Genomic DNA, 12806 nt, shown 5'->3' on the forward strand with positions numbered 1-12806 from the left:
TTCTAAAACATTAGGATTTTACATTAATAGTGTGTATTGTAATTTATCAAGTAAAAGCTTAGAAATGACAGCCATCCTCCTCACCCCACCGATTTGAGGCTGTATTATAGACTGCTAAATAAAGTTTCCTTTTTCATATGCATTTGTGTTGAGGATGCATGTATAACTAACCATAATACCTTTGTAAGATTTAAAACAGGTGGTGCTTAATAGGGTTTTAACCAAAATAAGCATCTAAAAGAAAACAAGCCACTCAAATTTATACATGTGCCTGGCACACTAAGTTACCAATAAGTATTTATTGAATAAAGAAATGAAAACTGAAGGAAAGGTGGCAGCCAACATAATTTTACAGAATATACTAATGTACAAGCTATTAAAGCTCATTTCACTTCTATTAATAAGTTGAAATAATTCTTACATATTATGAAAGTATTTTCTTTCTGTATTAAAATTTTAACTATAGAAGTAGGTAGTTAATACAATTCTGACAACCAGGAATTAGTATTTAAAAGACGTAATACTCGGCAATCAAAAAGAATGAAATCTTGCCATTTGCAACTACGTGGATGGAACTAGAGGTATTATGTTAAGTGAAATTAGTCAGAGAAAAACAGATATCATATGACTTCACTCATATGAGGACTTTAAGACACAGAACAGATGAACACAAGGGAAGGGAAGCAAAAATAATATAAAAACAGGGACGGGGACAAAACATAAGAGACTCTTAAATATGGAGAACAAACAGAGGGCTGCTGGAGGGGTGGTGGGAGGGGGGATGGGCTATAAATGGGTAAGGAGCATTAAGATATCTACCCTTGAAACCACTATTGCACTATATGCTAAGTAACTTGGATGTAAATTTAAAAAAATTAAAAAATCAGAATTATGTGGGGAAAAAATTAAAAGAGGTAAGAAAAGTAATAAAAATAATAAAAAATACACCTATGAAGGCTTAATGTATGCTTTGGTTATTTTGTGAGGGAGCACCTCCTCAGAATCTTTAAAGAGTACTGAAAATTTAACTTCTTTTTTATACTCCAAGTAAATACAGAAAGACAGCACGTTGATGGGACTTGGGTTTTCATCAAATGTACTGAAAGGAGATGGGAGGTGAGGTGGCATAAAACACGAAGAGTCACTCTCTTAATAAAGCACAAAGGCAAAGACATTCTCCCCCAACCTCCATGGCACAGCAACTCCTGCAACAAAAACGAAGGGTCAAACAACCATGTGCAAGCTTTCCTTATTATTTGTAGGAAGTATCTCATATTTAGAAATAATAATGATGCAACCCAGAAAAAGGCTTTTTTTTTTAAACAGTGTGCTTCTACATAAATTGACAAGATTATTTTTAAATGCTGTCATCTACTCTTCTTATATTTAAATTTTTACTAATTCATTTATTAGTAAATGAAAAAGATAACAGTTTATACACAACGAACAAGAAAGACATTCTTAAGATTGACCGATTAGAAACTTACCATGTGCCCTGGTATAAAATTTATTATTAACAGTAATCCAGGAATTACAACTTCATTCTCTGAAGATTTGTCTCTAACGATGGCAACACTGTGTAGTTGTAAAATTACTGAATACATTCTTTACATTAGAAAATGCCACTTTCCCCTCTACTTTCTATGTCTTAAAAATAAATAGGAAACATGTTATCAATATACAATTGACGCCCAGAATAAAACACTTTATTAAATTCTGCCTGGCAGATGTGATAGCAAAAAAAAGAAGAAAGAAAAAAATTAAGCTTCACTTGGGAACATGCTGTTTGAGCTCATCTAAGAATATTAGTTGAAAATAAAAACAGCATATATTTAAGATGAAAGAAATATGACTTGATAACAGTACAAATAAAAAAGGATCTGAGTTTTAGTTCTCCATGAAATCCACATTAAGGAAGAAGTATGAGAACCTAAATTTTGAGTTTCCTTACTAGAACTGCTAAGACTTAAAGGAATAGGGATAATCCCTGCCATACCTTGCACCATACATCTGGAGTATCATAAGAAATCTTGGCAGCAACATTTAAAAGGGATTCGGTCAAACTGGAAAGTAATCAAGATGATGAATTAACTGGAACTCATGTGAAAGGAATCAAAGCCCTCGGGATGTTTAACCCAGAAAAGACTTAGGATATGATTATTTTGGTCTCAGGACTCCTTTATATATTTAAAATTACTGAGACCCCAACGAGGTCTCACTTATGTGAAATGTATCTAGATATTCACCATAAAAAAAATTAAAATGGAGGGGTGCCTGGGTGGCTCAGTCGGTTGGGCATCGGAGGTCGGCTCACGTCGGCTCACGTCTGATCTCTCTGTTTGTGGGTTCGAGCCCAGCAATGGGCTCTGGGCTAACAGCTCAAAGCCTAGAGCCCGCTTCAGATTCTGTGTCCATCTCTCTCTGACCCTCCTCTGCTCATGCTCTGTGTTGTCTCTCTCAAAAATGAATAAACATTAAAAAAAAAATGTTTTTTAATTAAAATGGAGAAAAATAGGGGCGCCTGGGTGTCTCAGTTGGTTAAGCGGCCGACTTCGGCTCGGGTCATGATCTCACGGTCCATGAGTTCAAGCCCCGCGTCGGGCTCTGTGCTGACAGCTCAGAGCCTGGAGCCTGTTTCAGATTCTGTGTCTCCCTCTCTCTGACCCTCCCTGTTCATGCTCTGTCTCTCCCTGTCTCAAAAATAAATAAAACGTTAAAAAAATAAATAAATAAAATGGAGAAAAATATATACTTAATTTAAAATAAACTGAATACATACTTACATAAATAACATTATAATTATAATGAAAAATAACTACCTTTTCAAAAACTAAGAGTTGCAATGATTTGCATTTTTTAAAATCTCTAATATCCAGCTTAATAAAAGACAGCTAAATTCTAACATCTGCTCCTAATTCAAACTGTTGCGCTAAGTTGTCTTGGTTTCAATAAATGAAGAAAATTTATCCTCAAATATGTAATTAGAAAAGCGAGCAATATTTTAATAGCTTTAATATTTTTTCACTTAGTTACATTAAATTCATTATTCTTTCCTGCACTTTACATGAAACTTTTACCCACGCATGATTTTATAAAATCATACACTGGCCATATGGAAAATACTATTTCATAGAAGTATGCAGATCTTCCAAATGTTAGCATATTTCATTACACAATATTTTAAAAATCACATTCATTAACACTACCCCCAATCCTATTAGAACACTCTTTAAGTAATGGAAAGATGTCAAGCTCAATCAGATCAGTGGCAGAATCAAGTTCTACAAAAATTCTAATTTTCATTTGAAAGCTTGAAGTTTATCATGGGCAACACTTTGTTGAAGTTAGCTTTTGAGAAAATGTCTGCCATGTACTGAAGACTAAAAACCCATAGTTCATCTGTCATCTGTTGCTGTTTTTTTACTTAAAAGGTGTTCCATGAAAAAAGTGGCTAGGTTCAGTTTGCAAAAGCAACTCAACCACACAGGTGCTTTGCCTTGAGACAACTTAGGTATACAGCAGAAGTGTTTTACGCGTACGACTTGTTTTGTTACATGGAACATAAAAAGATGTGTATGTAAAAGAAAAAAAAGAGCTGCATTTGCAGCATTGAAATTTTTTAATCAAAAATTTTTGCTGATTAATCAAGGACATTAAGTCAAACTAGTTGTTTTTTTTAATCTCGAATGCAAGAAAGTGAATAAAATGACTAGTACCACAGATGTAACACAACTGCTTCTGTATCTTAAGTGTCAGTGTCAACACAGTGAAAAGGGAAAATATAATCTTTGTATAGTTATAAAAATAGTTTGATTTGTGGACTCTTAAGGGTCTTGGGCTACTCCCCATCCCCACCCTGCCCAGACCACTCTTTGAGAACCACAGATTTAGGATGGCCAGAGCTGTTTTCATGTATACAGAAGGCTGTCATGTAAAAAAAAAAATGGCATGTCCTATATAATAGGGCAGACCTTGAACCAATGGATATTAGTTAGAAAGAAGTATATTAGCACCGAATTAAGAACACTCTTTCTCCGTTTTAAAAAACTGAGATGGGGCACCTGGGTGGCTCAGTCGGTTAAACGTCCAACTTCAGCTCAGGTCACCATCTCACAGTTCATGAGTTTGAGCACCATGTCGGGCTCTGTGCTGACAGCTCAGAGCCTGGAGCCTGCTTCAGTTTCTGTGTTTCCCCCTCTCTCTGCCCCTCCCCTGCTTGTGAGCACAAGTGTGCTCTCTCTCTACTCAAAAATAAGTATTTTTTTTTAAACTGAGATACAATTTATAAACAATAAAATTAATCCTTTAAAGTGTTCAGTTACATGGGTTTTTTTAAACAAATGAATATAAATAAGGATTTTTAAGAAAGAACACCATAATCAACATATAGAATAGTTACATCACCCCATTCAAATTTCCTAATGCCCTTTTTAGTGTATTCCTCCTCCAACACCCAACCTTGACAACCAATGATCAATTTTTTGTCCCTAGAGTTTTGCCTGTTCTAGAATGTCAAATAAATGGAATCACACAGTAGGCAGCCTGTGAGTCTGGCTCCTTTTACTTAACATAATGCACTAGAGATTCACCCACATTTGCTACTAATTGGTGAGTAAAAGTCTATTGTATAGGTATACTGAAGTATAGCTGGGGTATTTCTAGTTGTTGGAATTATAAATAAAGCTATTAAAAACATTTGCATGAAGGATTTTATATGAACGTAAGATTTCATTTCACTTGAGTAAACACTAAGAAGTGGGACTGCTGGGTTATATGATAAGTATATATTTAACTGTGTAAGAAACTACCACACTGTTTTCCAAAAACGGCTGTACCATTTTGCATTCCCACCAGCACTGCATGCGAGTTCCAGTAGCTTTGCATCCTTGCTAGCACTTGGTATGGTCAATTTTTTTAAGCCATTCAATGTATACTGTATGGTGTATATCATGGTATAGTGGTATCTCACTGTAGTTTTTTTTTTTTTAATGTTTTGTTTATTTATTTATCTTAGAGAGAGAGACAGAAGCAGAGAGAAAGGGAGACAGAGAATCCCAAGCAGGCTCTGCTCGTTCAGCACGGAGCCTGACACAGGGCTCAAACTTACCAACCATGAGATCCTGTAGTTCTAAGTATTGTTTAGTGTCTGGATACAACTCCTCTTTTTGCATATGGTACACAGTATAGATGAAGGTTTTTGTTTTGTTTTGCATTTGGGTATACAATTGTTCCATCTTCATTTGTTGTAAAGACTATTTTTTCTCAGTAATAAATCGCTTTCTAATAATTATGGCTGATGAGTAATATAAAGAGTAACCTCAAAAGAAATGAGAACCAGTTAACTGGAAATTTTTAAAACAGAAGTTTGTGAACAAGTTGTTTGGTCTAATAAAAAGGACAGAAGATTAAATTATCTTTCCAAATCTCACTCTATGAAGTTACCCAAGAAGGCAGTCTTGGGGAAAGTTTACAAGTCTTCCTTCATGTTCCCAACCCTTACCCTCCAACAGTTCAGCTTTTATCTAGTTAATTACTTACTGGATTTCCCCATACAATTTATCTTGAATAAAAGGTTGAACAATCTTTCAAACGAGAAATAATTGGATTCAGTAATAAAACTAGGTAACATTTAAAGTTATCCTCTGGTTTTAAATTCCCAGGATCCATTTTACAATAACCACAAAAATTTATCCTCAACTAAGCTTAGTCCATATGCTAAAGCCCTCGGCTATAATAGGTTATCACCTGTATTAATTTTAATACATTATATAAGAATATCCAATAGAAATCATGATAATGGCCAATTAGCTTACCTTACATTAAGATTTTAGCTTTCATCCAATTTCGGGTACAAATATAACAGTAATCTTGTGTTGAGCAGTTAATGAAGATGGTATACTTAGCTAATAAATTGGTTTACATTATATATCATGTTAAAATGCTGCTTCCACATCTCCTTCTAAAATACTTACATTTACTTAACATTTTTGAAATATTCTTATCATTAATGTTAATACACAGAAGATCCCCCACCCCCACACCACCCTATCTACAGTTTTGCTTTCTGCAGTTTCAGTTACCTACAGTCAACCACAGTCCGAAAGTAGTGATTCTCAGGGCGCCTGGGTGGCTCAGTGAGTTAAGCATCTGACTTGGTTTTGGCTGAGGTCATGCTTCACAGTTCCTGAGATTGAGACCTGCATGCGACTCTGTGCTGACAGCACGGATCCTGCTTGGGATTCTCTCTCTCTCCCCCTCTCTCTGCCCCTCCCCTGCTTGTACTAACATAAAAGAAGAAGAAAGAAGAAGAAAGCTAGTGATTGTCCTTCTAACATATCTAAAGGTCAATGTTAGCCAAATGTTACATCACAAAGCCTGTATCATTCACCTGACTTCATCTCACCACGTAAGCATTTTGTCATCTCACATCATCACAAGATAGAGAGACCACATTCACATAACTTTTATTAGTATATTGTTAAAATTGTTCTATTTTATTATTGTTGTTGTTAATTTCTTACTGTGCCTAATTTGTAAGTTAAACTTTATCATAGGTATGTATGTATAGGAAAAACATAGCATATATAGCATATATGGTATTATCCATAGTTTCAGGCATGTACTGTGGGTCTTGGAATGAATCCTTCTTATTCAAAATGCATATATAATCAAGTCCAATTGCTCAATATTTCTGGAAGTACCCTTCAGTCAGTGGTCATGTCATTACTCTATCAACTGAAACATCTAGTAATGTGTAGGAACAAGAAGACTGAAACCCCTATCAGCGTTATGCTACCTATTTGAGTATTTAATATATCATTTTAATATAAACCTAAATCAATGGCTAAACCTCAGGTTTGAAAATTACCTATAGGTTTGAATTATCTGTTCAAATATTACTTCAATAGCTATGAATAATTTATGTGTAAGACTTGAATTGATTTCAGCTGGAATACCATACTGACATTTTCACTAATACACTTCAAGACATAACAAAGCTGAGAAAAATCTACACAGGGCAACAAGATTCATTGAAAGTATGCAACTGATATGAGATAAAAAATGCAAAACTCAAAGCGGTCTGTAAACCTCTCTGGTAGGATTCACAGCATCTTGTTTAGAACAACAGATTGCTACCTCACTTACTCATTCTTCAAACTAGAGAGAAGAGAACTCAGAAGCATTACTAATAAACTCTATAAAATTTGAAAATTTATTATACAGAGTAAACCCCATAATATTAGAACAAGAAGCCAGTCTCTTGGTGCTTAGAAGATAGTCATTGGAAAAATTCAAGCAGTACCGTCGTTAATTAATGAACCCATGACATGGGTAATTCATCCTCCTCTCACACATACCTCTCTCACTTCTTTTATACTTGACTAAGCAAGTGGTGTTCGACTAATATTTGAAGAATAAGTAGATGGCCCCTGGTTGAAGAACTAAGGGATTGGTGAAAAGCATCTAGGCAGAATGAACTGGAATGTGAATGCCCCAAAACAGGAAAACAAGTTCCAGGCTTGGTGTGGCTAGAGCACAGAGTATAAAAGACAGTGGTACAAAATAAACCTCAAGGGGAAGGCAGGCCTTAAATCATGCAAGACCTCAAGAACCATGTAAGGATTTTAATGTTAACTTCTAGGTCAGTAAGAAAACCAATGGATTTTACACACAAGAAGTGACAAAAACAGCAGTTAAAAAAGTCTGTTCTGATTATCCTTTGGAAAATGAATTAAAGGAAGATTGAAATATCTATAGAGATCAATTTAAAAACTACTGTAGCAATCTAAGTGAAAGATGATGCTGGCCTAGACCAGGATGATGGCAATGTCAGCAAGCAGATAGAGACAGTTTAAAGATAAAACCAACCAGCCTTAAGCCTGACATGTGAGTTTTCCAAACTATCCGTCCCTTGTCTGTTAACTCATTTGTTTATGTATCTGTTAATATCTCTAATGGTATAAATGGTGTTTAGATCATTTTTAAGTGTGACCTATTATTTAAATTATGCTGGGGTGCCTGGGTGGCTCAGTCTGTTAAGCAGCTCAGGTCATGGTCTCACAATCATGAGATCAAGCCCTAAGTCGGACTCCGCACTGATCATGGAACCTGCCTGGGACTCTCTCTGCCCTTACTCTGCTCCGGTGCATGCTCTCTCTCTCTCTCTCTCTCTCTCTCTCTTTCAAAATAAACGTTTAAAAAAATGAAAAATTAAATTTTGCTTACTGAGTGATAAAAGAATGTACAATTGGAGGAAACGTAGTTAAGAAAGATACCCACACATTTGATAATGGTAAACCAGATAAAAAATGAGAAGTATGCTTACACGATTACAAATTTTTATAAGTCTTAGAGACTTTACAAAATGTATGCTATTTTACAATATAGGTATAAACAAGAAGTTGTATCTAAAGTAACAGCACACATTGAAAAATTTTACAAGTGACAGTTACCAAAATTCTATCTGCTACTGATTAACAGGGTATTATTTTTTGCTAGTTGTAACCTCTCAGGCATAATGTAGAAATGCAATTTGTGTGTACATATATACATATAATAACAATACAATAACTGGTCCCATAAAAAACCAATATACTTAATTTTAGGTACCACCTGGTGTCTTACAATTTAAACAGGAGTGTAGCTGAGAAAATAAAAATTACATATTCATTCATATGTATACTCAATTTGTATTTGTTAAATTAAAATGTTCTGATTGCTACTTATAAACACCACAAAAATGAAGCCTTTTGCCATTTTAACCTCTTAATATCTTTATATGACTTAATATTTGTGTATTACACTTAACACAAATTGTCTTTATCTTTTTGTGATGAAAATTTCTTCTTAAAATTTACACACAATCTAGAAATTTAAATTCAAGTCATTTTCCTAGAAGAACCCAGAACACGATACTGAAAAGCTGTTATACAAAAATAACCCTGAAGGCAGAATCACAGCCGTGTACAGTAGAAAATTCTTACCAATTTTTCATCAACTGTTATGAGCTGTGCGTCTCGAGTTGGGTCCTGTGCCAGCCTCCATGTGGAAGTGCTTAATGACCTGCAGTGCAAGACTTTAAGTTAAAAAATGATCCATGCAATGAGAAAAGAGAGGCAGAAAAATCTTACATAAACAAGCTACTAACAATATCTATCTTACAAAACAAAAAGAACAGAAAGAGAAGGCACAAAAATCCTTTCCTCCCCAATTAGTTCTATCTGCTGAGTTTCTGGCAGACTCACTTAGGAGTTCACAACAGGCTGCACTTTATGTCAGTCTATAGACTCTCTGTCACAGAAAGGTTGTCAGTGACAAGTACTGAACACTGTGAGTCTACAGTAGCTGGTTTGTCACTACCAGGAAGAAAAATGCAAAGCTGTATCAACTCTTCTGGAATACTGATTCTTAAATGATGGCATCAGAAAGAAAAAGAAAAATCTCAATCATATTCTTAATGGCCTAAAGTAACTGTAAAATTATATCATGTTAACAAATAAAAAGTTTCTTGATTTTAATTTCAAAACAAAAGTAATTTAAATAGAAATGATTTGTATGATCATGTTAACTAACAGTTTGGTTTATTAGTTAACTAGCTATTAGTCTAGTCCCATATCCCATTCACAGAACTGAAGAAAGTGTAAATAGTTAAAATAGAAATATTAACTCAGAAATATAATGGGCACCAAATCTAACTCCTTTATATTAGCATCATCCCAACCTCACCTGAAAGAAATTACTTAAAACAGGTTTTTTTAATTTCATGTACACACTGTAGTTTATACTAATGAATGTCAGAGCTGTCACTGATTGTGACAAGTTAGCATTTGAGATTTTTCCAAAATATTAAGCCATCCAATGTAGATTTCTTTTTCGAAAGTTAGCACCTACAATTGTGACTCAAACTTCAAAACCAATAGAATATACAGTATTGAGTTCTTTCTGTTTTAAATAAAGTATAATCACCATAATTCTGACACAACATAAATACTAATTCCTGATGCAAAACTTCATGTTCAACTTTCAACAGCTATGGTATACACAGCTTTAGGGAAATTCCACCTACTAATAGCATAATTATTAACTGATAATAGAGAAGATTTTTTTGCTTTATGAACATATACTTTTTTAAATGTCAGTTATTTCCCAAAATTAATAATTAGCTATTAAATACCCTGCTCAGAAATACATATTCACGAAATACATCTAAATGGAAATTATTTTACATTTTTATACAAATAGTTAAAATATATGTTCTGGTTGTTAAATTAAAGTAGTATAATTAGCACTTTCAAAAATCTATTTACTCTGGGAGCAGGGGGAACAGCTGGGACTGGATTTCAGCTCAGGTCATGATCTCATGGTCATAAGATCTAGCCCCGCTGGGTGTGGAGCCTGAATGGGATTCTCTCTTTCCCTCTCTATCTGCCCTTCCCCTGTATGCAACTCTCTCTCTCTCTCAAGGAAAAAAAAAAAATCTATTTACTCTGGAAATCGTTAAGAGAATAACATGACAATAAAAACATTCTGAATCCTTTTAACTAAATCTATATATTGTAAGAAAAAAATTAAGGGCACCCAGGTGGCTCAGTCAGTTAAGCATCCAACTCCTTGATTTCAGCTCAAGTCATGATCATTAATTTTAATAAAGTCCAGCTCATCTATTTTTTCTTTCATGGATTTTGCTTTTAGTGCTGTATTTAAAAACTCAAAAGCAAACCAAGGTACCTAGAGTTTTATGTTATCTTCTAGAAGCTTGATAGTTATGCTTCTTCCATGTAGGTCTATGATCCATTTGAGTTAATTTTTGTGAATGGTGTAAGGTCAGTGGGTAGATTACGTGGACATGTTGCAGTTCCACTTAATAAAAAGATTATTTTTTCCTTTGGATTGTCTTTGCTCCTATCCCAAAGATCAGTAATCTATTTGTGTTGAAATGTTGAAATTTGTGTTATCAATTCTATCCATTGATTTATTGGTCAATTCTTCACCAGTTCCACACTGTCTTGATCACTAAAGTCAGGATCAGACCTATAACTTTGTTATTCTTCTTCACTATTACACTGAATATTTGAGGTCTTTTGTCTTTCTATATAAGCTTAGAATCAGTTTCTTGACATTCACAATACAGCTTGCTGAGGTTTTGACTGGGATTGTGCTGAATCCACCAATTAAGTTGGGAAGAACTGGCATCTTAACATTATTGAGTCTTCCTGTCCATATATATTTACTAGGATCTTTGATTTCTTTGGTTGGAGTTTTGTAATTTTCCTCACATAGATCTTGCAAATACTGTTTTTATTATTTTAAAATATACTCTTCAACAAGCCTTAATGGTGAAAAGATAAAAAGAAACCAGTTGCATTGGAAAATATCTAAATAAGAATAAACATTACTGATTCAAAGTACTAACACTATTCTCCCTTTGAAACAAATTAACTTTATCAACTAAGAATAGTAAAATTCCCATAACCCTTGTAGCACTTTGAAAACATGGCTCCATGAGGTGCCTGGGTGGCTCAGTGGGTTAAGCATCAGACACTTGATTTTGGCTAAAGTCATGCTCTCATGGCTCTTGGGATAGAGCCCCAGTTGGTTAGCACAGAGCCTCCCTGGGATTTTCTCTCTCTCCCCCTCTGTCTCTTCCCAGCTCATGTGTGCACATACAAGCTCTCTCTCAAAATAAATAAATGAACGAATGAACGAACGAACGAAAGACAACACGACTCCAAATTTCTTTGACTCTCCTCTCTCCCACCAAGAGCTGCAGGTTCCCTATTCCTAGAATCTGAACCCTGCTTGATCAATATAATACAGAAGTGAAAATATGTGTGTTTCCAGACCCAGGCCTTAAAAAACTAGTAGTTTTCATTTCCTGTCTCTTACAACATGGCTTCTTGGGATATTCACTCTTGGAACCCACCCATCATGTTGTAAGGAAGTCCAAGGTGCCCACAGAGAGATCCACGTCAGGAAAAATCAATAATCAATGTCACTTTGCCAGCTATGTGAATGATCCTCTAGCCCAATTTGAGAATCCTAGCAGACACCACATGGAACACAGACAAACATGCCTGCCAAACCCTGCCTAAAATGCAGATTTGTGAGCAAAACAAATGACTGTTTTTGTTTTAAGCAACTGAGTATTGGGATAGTTTGTGTCCAACTATAGAGAATGAAAACATCCCTACAAATAATTGAAGATGATGTTATAAACATTAAAATTGAACCAGTAACTTCAAAAGATCAGAAATGATCTGTTCAACTTCTAGACAAAGTTAAATTCTAAATCTTATAGAAATTATTAAGGAGGCAAATCCTTAACCTTCTGAATAAACCAATTTTTAATTGTCAATTTACTGGAAATTTAATTAATCCAAATTCACATTAAATCAGAAAGTGTTTAGTTCCATAAAGAAGTATTAAATCGTAAGAAAATGTTACTAAGAATTCTAACTGAAACATTAAAATAAAAATGTGTACACATTTTCTATGTCACAATAATTATCTCAGATTTCAAATATGTTGGCATTTGGGTCAATCACCTTCAAGTTAATGATCTTGAAGCTTTTCAAGATCTTGAATCAATAGCGAAAACTTAAACTGTCATCATATTGTACTCACTAGACAGAAGCAAGCAAGAACTAACTGTTAATGGAAAAAATAAAGATGAAGGGTCAAGCGACCATTTTAATATTCTCGGAAAACATGTGGAGTGAAAGGAAAATCAAGGATACTACAAATGCTCTGGTTAAGTTCAGTGGAAGTAACAGTGAAAATAGTTTATAATCTACTCATAAATAAGT

The 12806-nt window shown here is 34.5% G+C and overlaps 1 protein-coding gene across 2 annotated transcripts in view; it reads right to left on the reverse strand.

Annotated features, from left to right (window-relative positions):
- Positions 1 to 12806, reverse strand: part of NDUFS4 (NADH:ubiquinone oxidoreductase subunit S4) — a 111425-nt gene that overhangs the window by 63021 nt on the left and 35598 nt on the right. For both annotated transcript variants that reach the window (XM_047092650.1, XM_047092659.1), the window contains exon 2: positions 8985 to 9063. In XM_047092650.1, the coding sequence (XP_046948606.1) occupies positions 8985 to 9063 (79 nt within the window). The remainder of the gene's footprint in view (positions 1 to 8984; positions 9064 to 12806) is intronic.

The sequence above is a fragment of the Lynx rufus genome, unplaced genomic scaffold (assembly GCF_022079265.1).
Source record: "Lynx rufus isolate CCGP_SWC_20201006 ecotype Redwood Valley unplaced genomic scaffold, mLynRuf1.p SCAF_1, whole genome shotgun sequence".
In the NCBI taxonomy this organism is placed as follows: Eukaryota; Metazoa; Chordata; class Mammalia; order Carnivora; family Felidae; genus Lynx; species Lynx rufus.